The 22,987-nt window shown below is 44.6% G+C and overlaps 1 protein-coding gene across 4 annotated transcripts in view; it reads left to right on the forward strand.

Annotated features, from left to right (window-relative positions):
• The first annotated feature begins 226 nt into the window (after window positions 1-226).
• Window positions 227-22,987, forward strand: part of Arhgap36 (Rho GTPase activating protein 36) — a 30,484-nt gene continuing 7,723 nt past the window's right edge. The window contains exons 1-2 of one of the 4 annotated variants that reach the window (XM_052747106.1): window positions 227-373; window positions 22,634-22,792. In XM_052747106.1, coding sequence (XP_052603066.1) covers window positions 316-373; window positions 22,634-22,792 — 217 coding nt within the window. In that variant the 5' untranslated portion in view covers window positions 227-315. Of the gene's footprint in view, window positions 374-14,403; window positions 14,533-20,049; window positions 20,143-22,453; window positions 22,793-22,987 lie in introns of those variants that run through there. The other 3 variants (XM_052747114.1, XM_052747124.1, XM_052747096.1) reach the window with 3 other exon arrangements.

Below are 22,987 nucleotides of genomic sequence, written 5' to 3' on the forward strand. Positions count from 1 at the left end.
AGCTGCCAGAGGGTAGGGGCAGGGTACTGTCTTCAGAGTCACAGCTTCTCTGGACAGGAGCTGTGTCTTGGACTCCCTCTGCGTGGGTGGGGGAAGGGGCTGCAGGGCCAGAGGCCCTCCCCTCCGGCGGGAGGGGGGCCTCCCATGAGGCCCTGCCCCCTTTGTGACACGCTTGAGGTGTCCGGTGACCAAGATTCTCAGAGCTGGGTGCAGGGTACGGCCTAGGGCGTGGTCACCGGGGGCTACTTAGAGCAACCCTTGCTGGGCGACTGCACGGAGGTTAGCTGCGAGGCTGCCGGGCACTCAGCACTGGTTATGGCGTGGATGCTGGACTGCCTTTTCGCATCGGCCTTTGAGCCCCGCCCCCGCCGTGGTGAGTGGGGCCCACCTTGTCGCAGGGCTGGGGTGCTCAGCTGGGGGCTGCTGGGGGCTGCAGCCCCGGCTGGGTGCCCTAGGGCTTGGCTCCCCACCCCCTCTTGCCTCCTTTCCCGCTGGCTTTTAGCTAATTGTTCTTGGCTCCAGGGACTGCCCCGTCGAGGACCCGCATAAATCACCAGCTTTGCCGGGAACTCAGAGCAATCGCACTAATGGTTCGGCGGGACGCGGGGCGAGTGCGGGGGAGGAGTCCCTGGCTCTATGCTCAGGCCAGGACAGCCAGAGCCTCCTGGCCAGCAAGCCATCCCGCAACCCAGGGGCTCTAAAGGTCCCCGGAGGACCTTCTCTTGAGGGGCAACCAGAACCCAGAGACTCCGACTTGGAGGTGGGGTTTCCTTTTCCCTTAAAGCTTGTCCCCACTGTCCCAATCTCAATTAAAGTATAGCAGCCCTGGCCCATTTGAGTCGTCTAATTCAACCCCTCCATTTAAGAGATGATGACATTGAAGCCCAGACAAGGGAAAGGCCTGCCCAAGGTCACCCACGGAGTTGGCAGTCAACCTGGGACATTGCTCCAAGTTCTCAGTTGTAGAGAGGCCTGGGGTCTTTACTCTGGGTCTTTTCTTGGGTAACTGAGATCAGTGCTTGGTTCCCTTACCCCCATGGAATAGAGGGCATAAATATGCAAACTTCACGGCTCCTGTGAAAGTTGTGAATCCCATTTCACCCTTCTGGAAATGCCTTCTTCCACAAAGCAGATTGGGAAAACTTTTTCTTTTTTAAAGTTTCAGGAGGCTGGTGCGTTATTTTGGAGATTCCCTAGGAATCAGCCCCCACACTCCAATCCACACTGTCCTTCACTTCCCTTTGACAAGCCTCACCCCCTTCATGCTGCCACCTGCCCCCAGCCACCTGTTTTCCCATAGTCTCCAACTCCAAAATCTATATTGGTGAGAATGCGTCATTGGTCGCCCGCCATAGACCAAACCTGAAGTTGTCTCTGCTTTCTTCTGCCCCCTCACAGGCAAGGGAGGGGGGGCAGCAAGAGGAGAGGCCAAAGAAACTTAATTCATCAGAGATCTGATTTTAGTTCTTGCCAACCCCAGCACCCTGCTGACAACCTTCCCAGTAGTCTAGTTTCCTGCTAAGAGACTGGAACAGCTTAGCCAGTTCAAGTACATACTCTGAGAGGTCATAAGCCCTCAGAGCTTAAAAAGGAGAGTGCAGCCACTGAAGGTTAAAGGTTTTCTTTTCTATGTCTGTAAAGTGTGAGACCCTGGTGAAAGAAAAAAATAAAGAAGGAAGGAAGGAAGGAAAGAAAAGAAAGAAAGAAAGAGAGAGAGAGAAAGAAAGAAAGAAGCTGGGTGTAGTGGCATTAGCCTGTTAAAGTCAGAACTAGGAATGTTGAAGCAGGAGGATAGAGAGTTCAAGGTCCACCTAGGCTAAGTAGGAAGTTTGAGGCCAAAGAAAGAGGGCACGAGGGAGGGAGGAAAAGAAGAAGGAGTCTTATGCCTTTTAAGGCCTTAAGTCTTGAACACCCTTGAAGGCTGTTGTGTGACTCCAATAAATTCAAGGTTATGAAGGCTCCTCCTTATGAAGGAGGAAGTCAGTATCACACAAGAAATCCCATTCCCATCATAAAACAAGGTCTATCATAATCAAAGGGTAATTTATATCCTGGGGGTTTCTACTTGTGACTCTGGAATGGAACACTGTCAACCGTCTCTATCCTACCACTTTTGTCCAGTTCTTATCTCATTCTAACCTCCCCAGTTTCTTCATTGGTTTGATATTGGCAGGGCCCACCTCTAGCTGCTCCTCTTGGAACATGCGCCAAGTTACAAATGCCAACAACCAGACCAAAAGAGGATTTCCAGCTGTGCCCTGTAAATATAGCCCTGAATGGCTGACTTACCCTCTTCTGGAAGCCTACACTGCACCCAAAGCACAAATGTACATAGCCATGAATGTGTGTATTCATACATATCCCAAATCCATGCATACTCCGCACAAAGCATGAACAAACATAAATGCACTATACATGGATTGCATAATTCCCATACAACACAATACTACTCACATCATACACATGTGTCGTGCACACATCCTATGCAAATTCTACACATTTGATAGAAAGACTATTCATAGTGCAATTATTTTCAAGTAAAGCTACTTTAAAACTTAAGTAAACACAAGTTCTTTTCACAGTGGCCATTCTCTGTTTAGTCAGTGTTTAAACACAAGTACAAGACTTTCTCTTTTCTGCTGCATTTCCAACTAGTGAGCTCTGTCCATCAAATGTTTCTATAGTACACAGCACTGCCTACACCAGGTCTATTACCCACACAATAACAGTTAGTGTATAAAAAGTGCTACCTAAATGCTGGGGCTTTGAGCTCAGCTTTACATGCATGGTCTCACTTAAGTTACACAATATCACTTCTAAATATAAAATAAAGGCAAGGGTACAAATTTTGACCAGGTAAGAGTATACTATATTGTACCCCCACTGGAAAAAAAACTGCAACAGCAACATGGAGAGTAACTTTGGGAGTGGAATAACTATTGATAGTCTATGACATTATAATTGCCCTTGGCTCCTCTTTCCAAATGCCTTTTAAAAATCTGTAGACATCAGAGGTGTGAGAGATAGATGGCTACAGATTGAGCAGAATGTGAGAGGTATTCTAAATAGTTCCTTTATCAGAGCAATCTTTTGAGGTTGGCAGTGTCAATGGATAATTAAATGAAGGCCTTTGGAAAAGATATCACTAAGATCTGGGAGACATGGGGGTGGCAGAAAGGCCTTCTTTCTCAAGGAAAGGGACAGCACCATTGACCCATTTGAAATTCTCTTCCCAGTTCACTCTTGGCTTAAGATATGGCCTTAAGCAATAGGACTTCCATATTGCAGCCCAAACTCTGAAACTGGAGGGACCCTGAGGTCCACTTCACATACAAATTTAATCTTTTCCTATAGATGATACCTAATATATTTGCTGAGGCCAGGCCTAAGTGGGCTACAGTAAGATTATTTTCCAGATCAAGAGCAAAATTGTCAATGAGACATCACACTCCCCTGATCAGGGGATCAGATAAATATGCAATTCACTAAGGACATCAATTTCAAAAATTTCTTTGTGAATGACTTCTTTCCACCTCAAGACATTTCCTCATAAAGAAAAAAAAAAGTATGAGGGCTAGAGTTAAGCTTAACAGGTCCAGCCACACACTAGTTACCAGGAGGATGAAATGCAGAATTTGCGTGATGAAAACTGGCAGAAATAATTCATTTGCAAATGTACCCCAGACTCTAGCAGTAGAGCTCACATTCATCAAGCTTAAAATATCAAATGACCCAAAGCACATTGAACGTTGGGAGAGCAGGACACCAGGTCCCTGAAGGTGATTATGGCAATTGTGAAATCAACATCATTCCCTTGTTTTCACACTTAGCTAGTAAGACAACCTAAATGTCCAACCATAGCGCAGTGGCTAAATAAACTTTAGGACATATCTACTTGATAGATAGTATACAACCATAAAAATGGGGTCTGTGAAGAACACATCACAGCATGGAAAATGGCATGATCAGAGCTGTCACAAGTGCATTTGGGAAAGACCAGAAGAAAATTCACAGGAGGTAAACTGGGAGATTCCATAAAAGTAGCAAACCAGTACTTGGGTTCTTTTGTTTTTGCACTGTTTTCTTAAATCTGCATAAAATTTGTCCTTAAATTATTCTATAAGCTTTAAAAGGTGATAAAAGGAGTAATCAAAGAGCTATGACATGCAATCAATTTATACACTAAACATAAGTTCCATTATACGTAGTTCATTCTAAACATTTTTCCCTTTGTGTTTTTGTTTAATTATAATGACTACATCAAGTCAGCTCATCATTATCTTCCTGATGTCTGTGAAATGTCCCCTATTGCTGGGTGAGAAAAAGGCACAGCTGGTTGGAGTCCTAGCCTCCTAAGCCTGATCCTACAGTGTTGTTACAAGCCTGTTACTTCACTTCTCTTAAAGTGACATGCCTACATTGTTGACTTATTAATGACAGTAATACTTATCATTATTGTTGTACATGAAATTATATGAAATGACTCTTATGTTTTAGGTATCAAAAGATATATATTCTGTTTCTTCTCCAAATATTTACCAACAACTAGGCACTTTACACAAACTACTTCTTTTTACCTCTAGAACAACTCTCCAAGGTATTATTCTCCCTGGTTTAAAGAAAAAGCCAGAAAAGTTCTGTAATTTGTTCATTTTTACACAGTGACTGGGGAAAAATTACAATCCCTTTTGGTCTAACTTAAAACTTTGAATGAAAGTAGAAGAGACTGTAACTACAAAAACTCCAAATACACTACTGCCATACAGCAGATATTTCCAAAGTAGTCAATATGATATCATTGGCGACGCCTTGCCCAGGCTCCAAATTCTGGAGTTTGAATTCTCTGATGGCTTATAGATCCCTTTCTGTGAACAAGTGCACATTTCAATGGGGAGGTGCAGTGCAAACACCACCTGTGTCCTTAGAGCTGGGACTATGAGTCACTAGGAAACGATTTCTGTTTCCTTCTGGCAGTATCATTTGTTCTCACATGCATGCGCAGAAGTGGTAGATGGGATGTTTGATGAGCCTTGGCAGAGCCTGTCACGTCTCAGATACACCTCTTGAGAAACCACACGGCTTCCTCGGATGGGCACGCAGTACCTAGCAGCTGGTAGGTCTCTGCTTTATAAGGAACCCATGCAGCTCTTTGGGCTTGTCCTAAAGTGCTGCTCCAACTGTTCTCTGTATGGTTTGGCTGACTCTTGTTATCCCTCTCACTTTTCCTCTCAAAGCAGAGGCCTCAGGACCATCTCAGATGCACATAGAACTACTGCTATAATAATATCTTGCAGAATGGGTGCCAAGGGTTGGTGAGGGACGGGAACATGTAGGACACTTTGGTAAAGGAGAGGGTGGGATTTAAAGCATCTTTCAAAGACAAAGAACATAAAAAAGCTGGCCTCTCAGAGCTCTGGCCCCTGTGAATATCAGTACTTTTCTCATCTTTTGTAGTTTTGGTCCCTCTCTAGAAATATACCCACCCAGACCATCCGCCACCCCCATCTCTTAGCCTTACTCTTGGCTCAAGTGTAACTCACTTTAGCTTGTAGTAAACTTGCTTTGGTCTCTAGAGGGAGACAATAGCATCAGGGAAGAAGGGGCACAGAATAGGGTCTTGTCCCATGTCACCATTTTTGACAAAGGGGAGAGTTAGTTTTCCTTTAACTGGGAACAAATATGAACTCAATAGAGACTTAACTTTGATTCTGTCATATCTCTCAGAGAACCATGATTCCCCCCCCCCCATCTTCCTCTTCTTCTTGGGGTTTGCTAGAACTTAGGAAAGGTTTCTTGATTTCCAGGGTAGAGATGAGGGGAAAATACGAAAAAATTGTAAGGCAATCTTGGCAAGAAATAGTCTCTCATTTTTAAAAGCACAATAGCACCTATTTAGGAGGCAAGATTGGGGCTGGAGCTGCAGCTGGGGTTAGGGAAGTCTGAACATGTAGTAAAAGGTTTCAGACATTCTTTTGTGGAGTATTACATCTCAAACCCAGGTCTCATTAACACTGCCAGGAGAAACTGCTGAGTGAGAATTGGACTTAAGGTCCAGTTCTTCTGGGTCTGCATTAGGCTGGCCAATACATCATCCGAAAAGAAGGGGGGTGTTTCAAGAGTGTCAGACAAACTAGTAATGAGAAACATTGTCAACTTAGTCAGTGGCACTAACCTCCTAGCTGAGATACTCTGTGCTCCATGAGAAAGGGCGGGGAAATGAAGAAGGGAGTTAACTAACCTTTTCTTGAACATTGGTTTTGAGTGTCAGGTTTTTGGCTGGTGCGTTCTATGGTTTATCTCCTTTTGTCATCTAAGCAGTTCTAAGGCAGCCATTTTGCAGGTGGGGAAACTGAGGCTTAGAGAAATGAAGTTACCTTCCCAAGACTATACAGCAAGTGTCACCTACCTGGAATACAACTTCAGAGCTCTCTTACTCCAATGTCTGTGATTTTTATCAGCTCCCACAGAAAAGATAAAAGACCTGATGCTCAATGACGTTATTTTCATGAGGAAATGAAGATCTCTTTCCTCAGTAAGATTCACATTTTATTGCCTTGAGCCTGTAGATCCTTATGGTTTTAGGATGAAGGCAAACAAATCTCAGTTTATGTTGAAAAGTAACCTGGAGGCACTAAGGTACTTTCATCTTTACAATACTTCATTTAGTCCTCATTCTGGAGGGACAAACTTCCCATACTCCAAAGAAAGGGAAACTTATGGTAGCTATTTTAAGATATAAGGAAATTGGTGTAGGGTGTGTGTGTGTGTGTGTGTGTGTGTGTGTGTGTGTGTGTGTGTGTGTGTGTGTGTGTGTGTGTGTGTTGGGAATGGGACACAGGACAGGAAGAGAACGGAGAGGACACAACTGGTTGGCATTAAGGAAGCAGAAATGAAGCTGGTATGTTCAGAAGGGAAGCGTGGGGGTGTCTGAGTGACCTGTGCAGGGCTGAATGCCTAAGACCAGCTGCTGAGAGAGATGAATTTTGTCTGAGCTCCCTGTACAGATGTAAGTGTAGTGAAATCAAAGGTTTCAGGTGGTCTCTGTCCTGTGAATCTCATACCTTCCACCTCTAGTCTTTTTCTACCCCCAAAGAAGCCTTTCTGTGTACCTAATACTTCAAGCAATGCTTTTCCTGCCCCGCCCTACCCAGGATGAGGTGCTGACCTAGGCCCAGCTGGGGGGCAGCTTTATGGATGTTCCTACTGCTTTTCATCCATACACGAGGCTCATTTGTGCCAGTTGAAAGGGCACAATAATAACAGTGGCAATTTAAATCGTGCTTCTCACTTTCCCCCCTGAAAAGTGGCAAAGTGACTCACCACCATGAATTGTCCCTCTCTCTCCACCCCCTGACCTCTTTGCAGCAGTCCAGGATGGTTCCCTGGGGGCTCAGTTGGGAGCCAGTGCTTCCAGCCATCCTTTGGCTGTGACTAGGCTGACACCACGCCCCCCATAAACGTGTTCTCCCAAATGCAATGTATTGTTTTAATTAGAATTTCTCAGATGAAGCCGATTGGGAGGCAGTGGAGCAGCATGAGCCTTGTTAGGCAGGCACAGTGCCCCCCCAAGCATGAACAACACAAAATAGGGCCCATTCAGTAATTATTTTGAGGGGGCTTCTACTTGTTTTTCTGTGTGAAGTTTGATATGCAATTCACTGAGTAGCAGCTTCTGTTGGGGCTGCTATAAGAACAGGTCTGGGGGAGCTGTGAAACAGTCCCCTACTCCCTCCTTGTCCCTTACCTCCATTCCTACCCATTTTCAATTCTGCCATGCTATGACCAGAGAAAAACACTCATTCTTGCTTTTCTTTCAGCACCAGCCTGAGGAGAGCTCCCAGAACTGGAGGGGGTGAGGTGCAATTAGATGGTGAAGAGAGACAGACAAAGTAATTATGCTGAGTACTCTTGGTACTGTCAGTAAACGCAAAAGAAAGAAGCCCTGGGAAATGATACTGTTTGATAAAGACTTCACTGTCTAGCAGGAATCAGAGCACTTTTATTGAAGCTGCCTGCTATAGCAGAATGATTTTAGGGAGCAGGGCAGACCTGAGTTCAAATACCAGCTCTGCCTCCTATGATCTGCATGACATTGGGAAGAGGACTTAACTTCTCTGAACCTGATTTCTGAAGTGTAAAATAGTGATAATTATACCTCTAACTACCTCTCAGCCTCATTGTGAGGACTGAAGGAGATAATACATATAATGACACTTAGCACCATGCCTGGTACACAGGAAGTGCTTAATAAATGAAAACAGTATTATGATGATTATCATCATTCCTCCTATATACCAGGTGGTCTCTGTAGCAGCCCCACATTTGAAGGGAGGGTCTAATAAATTCAATTATGTATGATCACGTCGTAAGTATGAAGAGTGTAATTGTGATAGCCCAGAGGAGGGAGCCCTCAACTAGGAGGGAGGGGTAGAAAAAAGCAGAGAAAGTTTTATGATTCTTGAGTTAAGTCTTAGAAAAATAAGTAGGAGTTTGTCATTAGGCCCAGGGGGAAAGGGCTTCCAGGCAACTGAATCTGCCCACACAAAGTCAAAGAGGTGTGAAACAGCCAGGCCTTGAACAAATAGTTGTGCTCAGCTGGAGACAAACTGGGACCTCCTGGTGGGGTGGTGGTGACATGGGTCAGTGACCAACGATCTTTCCAGATTCCTCCCAGTAGCCCCTGTGCCGCGCATTAGGCACCCTACCTGGTCAAATCTCGCGAAGCCCTCCTCTTCATTCTTTAAGCAGCAGGTAAGTTCACACCCTGCCTCAGCAAATTTGGCAGGCACAGCGAGGCGATGGGAGAGCTGACCTCCACCGAGGAGATCAAGCCTGTTGGTGCCCCTGCTGGGGTAGCCAGCCCGTACCTCCTTCCTTGACCCAATCTTGGTGCAATGTTCATACACACATACACACACCCACACCCACAGAGCATGCAAAAGATCACCTGGGTTCTTCTAAATAACCCTGTGCTTGTACACACACACACACACACACACACACACACACACACACACACACACACACAAACAGCATGTAAAAGACCACCTGGGTTCTTCTAAATAACCTGTGCTTTCACACCCATACACTCCCATGATCTCCCTCCAAGACACACTATATTCAATCCTCTGTGCAAGCATAGAAACGGACACACACATTCAAACCACATACTTGAACATATCAATTAAAATACACATAAAATCCTCACATGCACAAATCTTTGAACACAAGCATTTCAGTACACTTATAGAGGTGCCTTACTCACAGATGCACACTCTACACACCACAATAAACACTACCTGTAAAACAACACTGACATACTACATCTAAGTGTAAGCACACACCAAATATACATATGCACACAAGCTTCAGTAGGCACACACACTGTTAACCTCCATACACTCACCACAGCAGAACCACAGACCCCGGCAGAATTACACATCGAACACACCTATATCCAGACCGCACCCTCATAGTCACTCAGTCAGTCAGGCAGAATCATACATCCTACAAGCATGCACACACAAACAGCACAAACACATGCCTCCTCCTGTCAGAGAGCAAAGACACCACACCAAACACTTGGGTTAAAACATGCACCTCACCCCCACCCCCCTTGCACACATACGTCTGGCCACACGCAAACACATACACAGATGTATGGTACCCGCGCGCGCTTACACGCGTACATGCATACATACATACACATACAGCCCGCCCCCTCCTTCTCTCAGTGCGGAAGGGAAGGGGGCGAGGAGTGGAGGCGGGGAAGAAAGGAGGGAGGATGGGCGTGCAAGGCGGAGCGGGCACAGAGGCTCTTTTCCCTTTGACCTGAGGGTGTAGCCCCTCTGTCCCAGGCCAAGACAGTGAGTTGGGTCCAGGTATGGTCCAGTCGGAACCCAGGAAAACAGGAAAGTCCCGGGATTTCGCTAGCAGGCGCGAGCACTCTGCGAGGACCCTGACTCAGATTGTGGTCGACCCCGCTGGAAGCTCCTCCTCCAAGTACCCTCCCCCTGTCCCATCTATTTGACCTCTGCCCCTCCCCCAGGGTGTGCAACTTCTTTTTTATCCCTAGGAGTGGACATCTGAGGAGTGTGGGGCTTTATTGGTTTCGAAAAGTAAAGAGTTGAGATTTGTATAGAAGCTTTTTTTGCGAACCCCCTAGCTTCTATCTCGAAGACTTCTCTTAATGGAGAGCTCATTATTTTGCACAGCAACAGATTTACTACATAAAAGATAGTGGCAATTAGAAATCACTGACTCTGTTCTGGACACACAGTAGGAAGCAATAAAAGACCCCCCCCTCCCTTTAAAGCAGCAAATCTGGCATAGCTATTTGCAGCCTAGCATGAGCCTGTTTCTGCTCTCACACAGAGCGCTCGCGCTCTCTCTCTCTCCCTTCCCCCTCCCCCTTATCCTCCCTTCCCCTCCCCCTTCTACCCCTTCCCCCTTTCCTCCCTTCTCCCCCCTTCTCCCTCTCCCTCCTCCCTCCCTTCCTCCCCCTATCTCCCCCCCCCTTCTCTTTTTTCCTTAGCACTCAAGCCCCGCGCGCCCTGCACATATGGACCTCGGACTTGGAACCACCAGCGGCAGGGGGCGGCAGAGTGGCTGAAGGTGGTTTACACTTCTTGCACCTTAGCCTCAGTCGGAAACTCCAAGGTCCCATCCTGCTGTAAGCAGGCTACCGGGGTCATTTCACAGTTTTCCATGGACAGATGACTGTTTCGGCTCCTGTTTTTTTGCTTGCGTTCTTTTTCTGTGGAGATGGACCACGGACAAGGGAAATGGAGGAAGATAAAGTCTTTCCTTCCCGATACCGAGAGCCAGTTCGCATAAAGTTATGTGCAAAGCCTGTGGGTTTCCAAGTGGTCAGTGGTTCGAATTCTCATGCTTCCACTTTGTAGATGACTACGTTGGCAAGTCGCTGGCTTAAGAAGCAGGGTAGTTGGGGCGTTGACATATAAAAGACATCTCCTTCCTTCAGGGACCCTTATCAAAAATAAAAGAATATGTGGGCTTGGGGACAGGAATCAGGACAGTTTTGAAGGTCTTGGCCACTAGCTGATGCCACTAAGCCAGATCAGGAAGGCAATGAGTGGACAGGGGTTCAACTAACTTTTCAGTTTCTTAAGCAGTGTTCTGTGTTGAAGGGAAATGCCTGCGTGGATGACTTAGTGATGTCACTCTCCAACCATCAAAAACTCCTAGTCACAGCTCTAGTTCTTGAAGTTGCTCCGTCACAGGAACTTCCTACTCCTCTCACCTACTCTCCCCCTTCCCAAGGTGGTACATTAATGTTCGTCAATTTATAGTGAACAATCATTAGCTCATGTTCTACCAGTGTCTAACACAGTGCTAGAAACACAGCCCAACTGTAATGCGGAACAGACATGTCCTGGGTGAAATCCCCTGGCAACACAGACTTGGGGGTTCAAAAAATATTCTAAAGAACACAGAAGGGGGACTCCAATAGTGGCACTACAGGCATTGTGGGCATAAAGGGTAGTGACTTTGGGCAAGGGGCTATTCTATTCCTCCTCAAAGCCCTTCATCTCTAAGTCTGGCTGGAAGGGTGTTTTTTCTTTTTCTTTTTTTTTTTCAATGCAGCTGAGGCTTCTGCAATCAATTAAGGAGAAAGCCTCTTTCCTGGAGGGCAGAGGCCTTAGCCAGCCAAAGGGTGAGTCACCACCTAGGAGTTGGGCAGCAGAGTTGGTGCTGAAGTGGCAATGAATCAGTCCAAGATAACACAGAGAGATTACCTGAATGGTGATGAGAAGGGGGATCAGACAGGAGCCTGAGCCTCAGTCCCCTGAGGCTGAGACTAAGTGATAGAGGGACTACATTTATATGCACAGAGTCGACTCCTAACTGGCCTCCCTACTTCTACCTCATGAAATCCCCAAGGATAGTCCTGGCAGCCTTCTTAGAGAAGAAAGTAGGATGCAAAGCACTCCTCCTAGGGCCAGGGGTGTGTGAGGAAGAGCTGGGTTCTCATTTGATTCTACTATTTGTTTGGTGATCCTGGACAAGTTCTTTTTCCTCTCAGGGCTTCAGTACTAAAGCAAGTGCTCAGTGTTTGCAGATGCTATCTGCTCGCTTTTCTACAAAGAACCCTGCCAGTAAACATGTATTCTCCTATTTTGCAGTTGAGAAACCTGAGGCCAGGCCTAGCAACACTCACTGCTGGACCTATTTAATACCTAAGATCGCCTCTGTGTATTTATGTTACCACAGCAATCATTGCAATTTACGCCAGCAACTTGCCAGTCCTCTGTCTAAATTGACTTCCTATGAATTCAGGTTTAAATTAATGCCTCCCTGCTGCCTTCCAACACTAATATGTTGCTGGTTACTTAAGTGTTTTTTTTTCCATCTCTGATAACATACCCTCTTCCCTAAATACTAGTCTTTCTCTGTCATGCCAGTCTAAACTTCCACCTTAAAAGACAAGCACCATAACTAGGGTGTAGCTCAGTGGCTGTACAACGACCTAGCTTGCCCAAGACCCTGAAACAAGTCTCCAGTATCATCCAATGCAAATACTGATAGAAAGATGTACCCCAGTATCAGCCCCTTATCACAAGGAAGAGGGAATTGTCTGCAGGCTGCTGCAGTGAGGACTAGGGACAAGGCTGCCAGGGCCAGAAGGAGGGGCTGCAGAAAACTCTAGGGAGGGAGACAGGGAGAGAGAGAATGAGGATGAATATGCCAGAGACAATTGGACCAGCCTCAAATACTCCCTCCCTCCTTTTCTCCATCTCCTGGTCTGGTGCTCTAGAATGTATAAAGGGGAGGCACCCAGCCCATTTCCAACAAGAGAGGAAGGCAGCCTCTCCTTCAATGGAGAGCAAACTCATCCTGAGCATTTCAATTATACTTCTGAGTGGGGTAAGATTTATTTAATTTTAGGGGGGAGCAGGGGGCGAGCTCAAGATCATCCTGGTAGTAGTGATAGTAGTACTTGAACCCCAAACAATACACACATATAGCCAAACCCAGAAGCTTCTCTCTGTCTCTCTGTCTCTCTGTCTCTCTGTCTCTCTGTCTCTCTCTCTCTCTCTCTCTCATCTCTATCTCTATCTCCAGTGCTCTACTGTATTCCCTCTCATCCCCCTCTTCCCTTCCCCCTTTTCTGAAAAGAAAATTTCCACTGAGCTTCTGGATCTCTCTTCTAATCTGGATTCTTCAGAGTCACGTGTCTTACTTAGTCTTTGGAGAAGGAAGGCCATATCTTCCTGGACATTCTTTGTAGCCATGTTTACCCAGAATGAGCAGCTGCTCTCTAACTATTCTTTTCTCCTTTTCTCCTTCTTTCCTTTGCGTGGATTCTGCTTCTTTCTCCTTTTTCCTTGCTGGGCTCATACATAGTCTTTAACATTCTGGACTCTCACCTTCTCTATTCTTTTGCCTTTTTAACAACCACAGTCTCCCCTTCCCCATTGACTTGACCCAAGAGAACAAGAAATTCAGTTGCAAGGGGAAGCCATTGCGCATTAGAAGTTTCTCTCATTGGAGAGCTTGCAACATAGCACCATATTGCTTTTGGAGCATCAGTGGAGAATATTGGAGCTACACTCTCATTGTCAATAAGTTGTTGCTTGATATGATGTTGAATTGTAGATATGATTGTTAGGCTACAGATTTGAAGAGGGGAGTTTTGGAAGACATTTTAGATGCATGGTCATTTGGCTTCCCCAGATGTCTAGATATGCAAAAACAATAAGAAAGAATGAAGATAATAGTAATGGGGTGAGGGAGGTTACTGAGATCATTGCCATCCAGGTGGGTGGAGGACTTTGTGACGTCAGCTACTGTTTGCTTCTCTTGCTCACTGAACTTTGAACAAACTGACCTTTTTAGAGCAGAGGCCTTGGACAAGAGTGGGAAACATGGAGCTGAAAAAGTGAGGCAAGGTGTAGTGGGTGGTGGTTTTTAAGCAGCCCTTGCATGCCAAGAGTCTACAAAGGATGTTTCCTGCTCATAGGTGCCAGGTTAGAAGGGATTAAATGTGCTATACCAAGCAGGGTGCCAAGCTGGGAACCAAGAGGTGTGGACCCTCACCTTGGCTCTAGAACTAGCTAGAGTGTTTGGGGGTACATTTCTTAACCTTCTGAACCCCACTTCTGCCTTTCCTTCATCTGTAATGTGAGACTGTGAAGCATGACCAGGAGAGGGGAAATTTGGAAAGCTCAGGGGACCCTTAGGACTGAATCTTTTAAAGATGAGATTGTTTTAAATAAGAGGAGAAAAGATTGTGGGGTACGTGAAAAAACAGTGGGAGTAGCCCAGAGAATTCAGCAAACAGGTATGCCTAAAGCACGGAGCTGACTGCTGTGTAGAAAATTGCTATGAATCAGCCCCTACCCCACCGGCGGAAAGCTGTACACAGGGTGGGGGAAATCCGAGTGGCAGAGCCGAGCGCTCACAGCGCCTGCAGCTCGTCTCAGGACTTGCAGCGGCCGCATTGCCAAGCTGACTAGCAGGTCTCCAAAGCCTCTTATTCCTTGGCCGGACCAGGAGAGTCGCCAAGAGGTAGAACAGGGGCTCGACTTCAGGGGTCCGAGTGGGACCCTCTGTGGGGTGGTGAAAGAGGGAGGGTGAGGGTCCTCTCACTGGAGGGTCCGACGTGTGGGAGGGAGAGGAGAGCAGAGAGTGTTGAACCTGTTGCCAGGGTTTTCGGGTAAAGGCATCAGGGGAGAGATCGGAGGAAAGACGGAATTTTTTCAGTTCACCCTGGGTGGGTGGCGGGGGGGGGGCAGCAGAGAGTAGTTTTGGGCGCGGGAGGGTCTTGGTTTAACTTTGCAGATTAAGTATTCCCACGAGCTACACAGGGGCGGGACAGGCGCTGCGAAGCCCAACTCAGTCTGAAGGCCTTGCTTCCCTGCCTGGTGGCTGCCACAGGCTGAGGTTAACCCCTTGATTCAGAGGTACAGAGTTTGTGCTGACCGCCCCCCCCCTCGCCCCCGTCAAGAGCCTGTAACTGGGCCCCCAGCTTGCATAAGACAAGAAGGACACCAATTCGTACCCCCCCACCTTCTATGCTATGGGCCCCATGAATCCACTGAGGAATAGAGGGGGGCTCTTTTTTGAGTAGGAAGTATGGCATCATCACTGTGACCCCCCTGTCCTGGAGTTCATTCAGGCCTTACTTAGAATAATCAAGGACTCTGCAGTCAGAGGACTCTGTCTCTACAGTGCTGTTTAGGTAAATAAGATAATGATGACAAATTATGACAGTTTTGGGCTTGGAGGTGCACACTGACTTGCCTAGGACCCCTGACTCTTGGTCTAAGGCTTTTTGAAGAAAGTGGTCTACTTTGGAGAGGGAGAATGTGTAGTTTGACACTGATATTTTAGAAATATGGTATTTGAAGGTAGTTTTAAAATGCCATTACTGCTCATGAAAACTACATGGGGAAACTATCTCCCACAGACCCAATTCCCAATGACAGTTATTCAGACAGGACTTTGAAAAAGAAAACTGGCAGAAAAATGTGTGCTTGTTGAAGGGAAGGAAAATGAGTGGGGAGGGGCACAGAAATGAAGGAGAAGCCCTGAGCCTAGGCTATGAGTATTTCTTTATTCTATAGGTTTCCTTGATATGACGTCTGCCCAGATGGTCTGGGGGACTGTTTCTACTGGTGTTTTCTTTCTTGTGTGCGCTGTGTGGAAGCCACAGATATGATCTGGAAAGGCAAATGGTTCATGATGCTCCCTTTAATCGATTCTCATTTCTCTCTATTATAGTGAACACAGTGTATGTGTAAGTATGTAAGTAAGTATGTGGAAGAGTGTAGGGATGTGAATGTGTATATGGATGTTTGTAAGCAGAATATAGGTGGGAGGAGAGAATGAATATCCGGGAAGAATTTACTGAGTGTGTACTGAAAGCCTACAGTTAAGTGAGGGTCTGTTCAGTGCAAGTAGGCCTGGAGATATAGTCAATTCTTAATAGTCCTTAAAGGAATAAAAAGGAGAGGAAATGGATTTAAATTAGTGAAGGGAAACATGGAAGGATGATGATCCCTCTCTTTTAGTCATGTGACATTTGTGTGACCTTCAACTAGGCTATAAGATCCCAAGGGCAGGAGCTGGGGCCTTCCATGCAGATAGCTCTCCCTTTCTCTCTCTCTCTAGCAGACCAGTGGGTATTCAATTCCTTTTGTGACCCAATTACTTTTCCCTACATTTCACAAACTAATCTCCCCATATACTGCATCTCCCATCAAGGAAGACCCAGTGAAGAACTAGCTCTCCTTTCCCCTCTAAAGTGTGCTTCCTGCTGGCAGTAAGTGAGTACTCATTTTCAATTTTTAAAGCTGGGTCAGGGGTATTCTTCATCAGGGAGAGACTCTCCCTCAATCCCTGATAAAAGTACTTCAGCCTAGCAGTCCTTGCAAAGTTGACTTGAAGGGTTTTATTTTTTGAGGGAGAGAGAGAGAGAGAGAGAGAGAGAGAGAGAGAGAGAGAGAGAGAGAGAGGAGAGATATCTGGGACAAATGTATCCTTTAGACGATTCTTTTGTCCCACCCTACATTTGGGTTAATATGCATCCCTAACACATACTGTGTTTGTTATAATGGCATAGACTTGAGATTCACAGAAGTGAGATACTTCTCACTCTAAGGCATACACTTGGTTTTTGAACGTGTATGGCTGAGATTTGAATCTAGGCTTACACACACACACACACACACACACACACACACACACACACACACACGAGAGAGAGAGAGAGAGAGAGAGAGAGAGAGAGAGAGAGAGAGAGAGAGAGAGAGAGAGGAGAGGGAGACAGAGAGACAGAGAGGGGGGGAGGGAAGAGAGATCCAGAGAGAGCCAGACACACATATACAGAAACACACACACACACACACACACACACACACACACACACACACACACACACGGAGATGGAGAGAGACAGACAGACAGACAGCGACAGAGAGACAGAGAGGGAGTGGGAGAAATGGAGAGAGAGACACACACATACACACAGAGGGGGGCCTTTCTTCCCACTTCTCCCATGGTTTCTGTATAACTTGAGTTAAGCCACAAGCTCTCAAGAACTCTAGTTTGTTGTTTTCTGTAAAGAGGGGATAATCCCAACCCACCTCCTTTCCAGGGGTTGTTGTAAGAAGAAAGTGGCATGATTCATTTGTTCATGAATCATGGATAGCTGCTTTAATTGTAAGAGCTTTATGTTCTCGCAAACCCTTAGACTTTATAATCCCATGATTCACCCAATGAACACTTACTGAACACCTACTGTGTGCCAGAGTTTAGACATAAAGGACATATAGAAAGCTTTGGAGAAAATGAGAAGCACAAGGCAAATTAAGCATTATTTTTTTTAACCACCCATTGATAGAACATCTTAGTTTTTTGCCTCTTCTGCCCCCATTGAAAAGAAGTAGCAACTGGAAGGGTGAAGAGATGGCACAGCTTGTGATGGCAGCACTGTGACGCACCCTGACACATACTGCAGATAATAGCGAGAAAATCCAGATTGTGTTGTATTTGATGTCGCATTGCCGTGTTTAAACTATCCTTTGGGATGTTTACAGCATAAAGATTGCCTTTCACCACCCTGAGCTGGAGTTGTTTCTTTAGTCTATAAAATTTAAAAAGGGCATCCCTCATTCTATGGAATGACAATTGTACTTATTGTACAAAGATGCTGTAATATCTGGTGGCTGCCTGCCTTCTGTGTGATTTCCTCTGGCTTTATGGAATTAGCCTTTGATTATGTGTGCATTCTGGAGAGTTCATTATCTAGCAATGCAAAAATATTGCAGCTCTTGAGATGGGGTTGTAGAAAATGCCCTGGCACTGAGAAATGGGTTCATGTCTAGTCTCTGAGTCTCAGTTTTCTGAAATGAGGAAAAGAGATTTTGGACTAGGTGACAGATAAGTTTCCCTCCAGTCCTCATAGTACACTATTCTTTAAACAGATTTTTAAACCCAGGGATTTTCTTGAGAATTTTTAACAATACTATCTCCAGTTTATGAGCTTCTGTCGTGGCATGATGGGCTGACTGCATAGACTGAAGAACTCTGTCCCCAGATTTAATTATCTTGGGGCATCACCACCGCATAGGCTAAAATGAGTCATTTTGTTCACTGCATCTGCAGCCTTTGCTGAAATGGAGGTTATGGATAACAACTTAAAGGCTAACCATTAATGCTCCAGATGAATGAGGTAATGTGTCAGCAGACCAAATCAGTGCCCAGATGTGTTCAGCTAGAGCTCTGTATCTCTTTCCCAGGTTGTGATATATTAATGGGGGTGTCTTTACCCATTGTCACTGCCTGTTCACATTTGAATAATGTAGATGCAATACCTTCTGGGCACCCAGCCCCATGTACTATCAATTTCTCAAACTCCAAGGAGCTTTCAGTGGCTTGCAGCAAAATTCTAATGATGCCACAAGGTGCCTAATTAATAGAGATTCAGACCACAGAGCCAGTGTGATCCCCGTTTTTTTTTTCATCCATGTGTACTGGTGAGAAGTAGACCAATCCTAACTATTTGAGGGGAGCAATAAAGTAAATTAGGCCCCCAAATTGTGAAGGCTGTGGATTTATGGTTAGCTGAGAACATTTCTGTCCTCTCCATGTTGAAATGGTTGACCTTTTCAACATTAATTTGTTTCCCCATCTGTGCCATGCATTTCAGGAGGACCTGGAGAACAGTCTTGATGCCACCCAAGGGTGCACCCCCCCCTTTCGCACTCCTCAATACTTGATTTGTTCCTCTGCCATTTGTTAAGATTCTCCTGCTTGGTATCTGCTAATTTCTGAACTCCTTTACTGAGCTAAATGGTATTACATGATCTTTTGCTGGTAATATTGTTAAACTGGGTGGTTTGAAAGAGAAATACATTGGGGGACATAGCTGCATTTTACTGATTCGAATAACAGCATTTGCAATATTTAATTATGCAGTGAGTTTTCTTGACTCTTGTAAGATGGTTTAAAATGCTTGAGGTTGAAGAGTGAAGAAGACAGAGCTTTTTCCTAATAGATCCCCAGATCTCTTTATCTGTGCTAATTTGATTCAAACTTAGTAGAAATTGAGCAGAGGAGACTAATCAATGCATCAATACAGATTCCCATTTTATGTAATCATTTTTGCAGCCTGACAGTTTCAGAAAGATTTGGGTGCTCTGCAAAGAATCTTTGATCTTTGATACTACATGTATCAAAAAACTAAAAATTAGTAAAAAAAAAAAAAAAGTAAAAAAAAAACCCTATTGCTACTTATCACACACACACAGTATTCATTTAACACGTAACTGTGGAAATAGAAGCCATGCCATTCCCCATTTCACAGAGCAGTTCACCAAATCTCAGAATTCAATTGCTTTTTCTCTGCTTATACAGCTAAGAAATAATAAGGCTTGGCTTTGGCTCTAACTTTATTGCCCACTACAGGTGTTTGTGTAAAAAAAAAAAGTATTTTTGCAAATATATTGGATTATTTGTTTTCACATTCCTCCTTGGGTATCTTTTTATCAAACATGGCATGCTGAATGGGGGAGGGGAAGACACAGAAGCAAGAGAGGTCTCTTGGCACTTTGTTCCCTGTGGTGAGCCTTCTTTTGTGTTCAGCTTGGCAAGTCAGGATTGAGGACAAGTAGATTGGTTAAACCTAAAGAACTTGTTTTGTGCCTGTCCCTTAGTGCTGAAGCCTTGTGTTTCCTATTTGCTTCTTTTGGAGGCATTCTGATCTTCCCAGCTCTGCTATAGTCTTGGGGCCTACTGGTGATCTGAGAGGCTTAAAGGTACATAAGATGGAGTCAGTTTTGTTGGCAGTATTGCAGCCTATGACTGTTGTTAAGTTCAGCCCTGTGTGTTCAAGCAGAGAGGCAAATGACAAACGGTTTATTGTAAGGCCTTTGATTTCCTTTGGAATTGTAAGCATCTAGGCTGACTCATCTCTCCAAGGCTTCTCCCTCTCCCCCCCCCCCTCTCCTTTTCAGGCTGATGATGATTTGAGGTTTCACTGTTTGTTCTCACCTTTTTTTTGAGGAGGGGAGGGATTTATTTTCATCCTGTATTTTTGGGGAAAGAACCAGCTCTGCTCTTTGGGTGAACAGCTCTGGTAAGCCTCAAGAAGAAATAGCTGAAACTCCAAGAGAGGTACAAAGATGTTTGGACTGGGATAGGGGAGGAGGACTGGGATATTAGAAATTTGAAGGCAAAGCTAGACTCTTTGTCAAGATGAGACCCTTGTTTGATAGATTTTAGGCTTGCTATTGTGGGTGGGGTTTGCTAGAAGTTCAGTCTGTAGCTTCAATGCATATGCCTTTGGTTTAAATGGTCACTTTTGGTGGTTGTTTGGTGGTTGAGCTTTGGTGTTCACCTTGGGTTCAGGTATGTGCTCTGCAGTTGAAGAAGCTTTAGAATCTATGGGCTTTCTTCTTGGCTTCATCTAAAAGCCACAGAAATAGCCCTTGTTCTTTCTCATGCTGGACCTCAGTTATCTGGCAGTCATTTCTGGTATCTATGACTTTCTGTTAAGGTAAGTGGGTAAAAGAGATTTTTTGTTGATAAAACTCAAAAAGTATATATTCTTTCTAGAATGTATAGCTCATTTATTTAGACTACTGTATGATAAATATTTTTTGGATCTCTTCTCTGTCAACAGCCATGTTATCTGAATTTTTTAATTTTAAGCGCCCCCCCCCCCGAATAATATATAGAACATATTTGTAAACCTCCATATGAGAGGAAAGCTTAGAAAAATGGTATGAGGTTGCTTCCTTTTGTCAAAAGGCTTAGTTCTCCATGTCCCAAATTACTTTCTCTGCTAGAAACTAGCCATAAACATATCCACACAAACCATAAATTTGGAAGCTATCCTAAACTTTTTCTTTTCATTATAATTAATTTTACCCTAAATCTTATCATTTCCATGATGGGTCTCTGGCATATGTAACCAATCCTTTGCCCCTTAGCTGATCTACCTGCTTCAGGCTTTCTACTCAAACTATAATTTTCATGGCTCTTTGTGATTTTTCAAAGGTACAGCTTTGACTCTGTCACTTTCTGCCTAAAACCATATAGTAGTGCCCTATTGCCTGGAGAAAAAAAAGTCTACCTTTTTAGCATGACATTATAGGGTTTTCATGGTTTATCTTGTAGCTTCTGTATATTGCTTTAAGTAGATGTCAGTCTTTCCTCCATCTCTTTGCCTTTGCACAGGTTGTTATCTCTGTCTCTGTCTTCTCCGCCCTCCTCCTCCTGATCCTGTCTCCAGGCAGACAGTGATATTTTCTCCTTTCTGTTCTCACAGGACTGTGTTTATACCTTTGCCAGCTGACATATCAAAAGGTTTTATAAACTGTTGCTAACCTGTGCATGTCTTTCACTGCACTATTCAATCTTTTATGAAAGGAGCAGCATTAAAGTGGACAATTAATACAGATTTATTTTTTCCTTTTAATGAATGGTTGAAAGAACAAATGAATAACAGAGGATGTGATAAAAGATGCTATGTGGGGTCCAGGGAGGTCTCCAGTGAGGGATGTGCAGCCTGAGCACAGTATCAGATAGGGCCATGGAGGAAATCCATATAAAACACTTTTGCCATTACATTAAGACAAACTTCACTGTGATCCCTAATTCTGTCCAAAGTCTTACTAGAAATGGGCTAGAGATGAAGTTTGTTTTCATAAAAGTTGACCCCCTCCAAGAAATGCAATATAATCAGGTTTAATAAATGAGAGAAAGTAAAAGCAAACAAAATACTACTGCTAAAAACTATTTGTTAGAATTTAAGTGTGTTTGTTTCAGTGTTTTATGCATGTTTTTCTTCACATAGAGGTGATAATAATGTCTATATTTTGTATTTGTTGTTGAAAAAATCTCCTTATAAACATCAATGTACGGTTGCATCATTTTCCATACTGTTTATTACATAATCTATATAGCTAATCTCATTTCTGGGCTAGTTTTTTTTTTATTGGATGGTTCATTTGTATATGATGTTTCCTGTCTGTAGCAAAATTTCATTAGAATAGATTCCTAGAAGGGGAATTACTAGGTCAAAAGGCCTGGGGACAAATTTTGGCTCCAGATCCATGTGTCCAGTTTGTCTTCTGAAAGAGTTATTTAAACTTACAGTATTCCTAGCTTGGATAGATGCCTTCTCTTTACCTAACCCAGACAGCTTAGAGCATCATCATGAAAAAAATCAGTGTTTTAATTAATTAATAGAAACTATTATGTCTTATTGTTGTATCAAAGTGCTTTAAAAAATAAGGTTGCTTATTTTCAAAAAACCTGTTTTCTTTAATTTTTTGTTAGTTTTTTTCTCTTTTCTGAACTGCCTATCTGTTCAGAGCTGGTTTTGTTTTTCAAGTTGTTTTTTTTTTTCTTCTTCCTCTCCCTCTGAATAATCTACTAGAGGCAGCCCTGCTTGAGGGTGAAGCCGCCTCCCAGTTTTCCCTCCCTCTTTACCTCCCCCCCATAGTTCCCTCTACCAGGTCCAGTGACAGTTGGATGATGCAGTCTTGATAATCATCCGATTCCAGAATGGGTGGCTGCATGCCTTTTCTGAAGGCAGCAAGGACACAGTGTCCCAGAATCATGCTTTTTTTGCTCTTGTTGTCTGCCTTCATTTTTTTAGTGAGCGTCCTGGGAGGAGCACCAGGACAGAACCCGGACAGCAAGATGGACATGGTATCCATTCACAGCCTCTCCGAGCTGGAGCGCCTGAAGCTGCAGGAGACTGCTTACCAAGAACTCCTGGCCAGACATTTCCTCTCTGATTTCAAGCCGGACAGAGGTGAGCTATACCCGGAGTGTGGCGTCCTCGCCTTCGGGGCGAGTAGACCCCCCGGGCGGGATGGGGCAGATTGGAGGTCCTGGAGGGTGAGAGGGGGTCTCGGAATCGGACCAATCTCCTGGCGCCCCGGGAACGGAGGAAGCAGGAGTTGAATACTGCTTGTTGAATTTCAGAAGAGATAAAAGATTAGTTGAG

Source organism: Peromyscus californicus, unplaced genomic scaffold (genome assembly GCF_007827085.1).
Source record: "Peromyscus californicus insignis strain IS unplaced genomic scaffold, ASM782708v3 Scaffold_10__1_contigs__length_136768540, whole genome shotgun sequence".
In the NCBI taxonomy this organism is placed as follows: domain Eukaryota; kingdom Metazoa; phylum Chordata; class Mammalia; order Rodentia; family Cricetidae; genus Peromyscus; species Peromyscus californicus.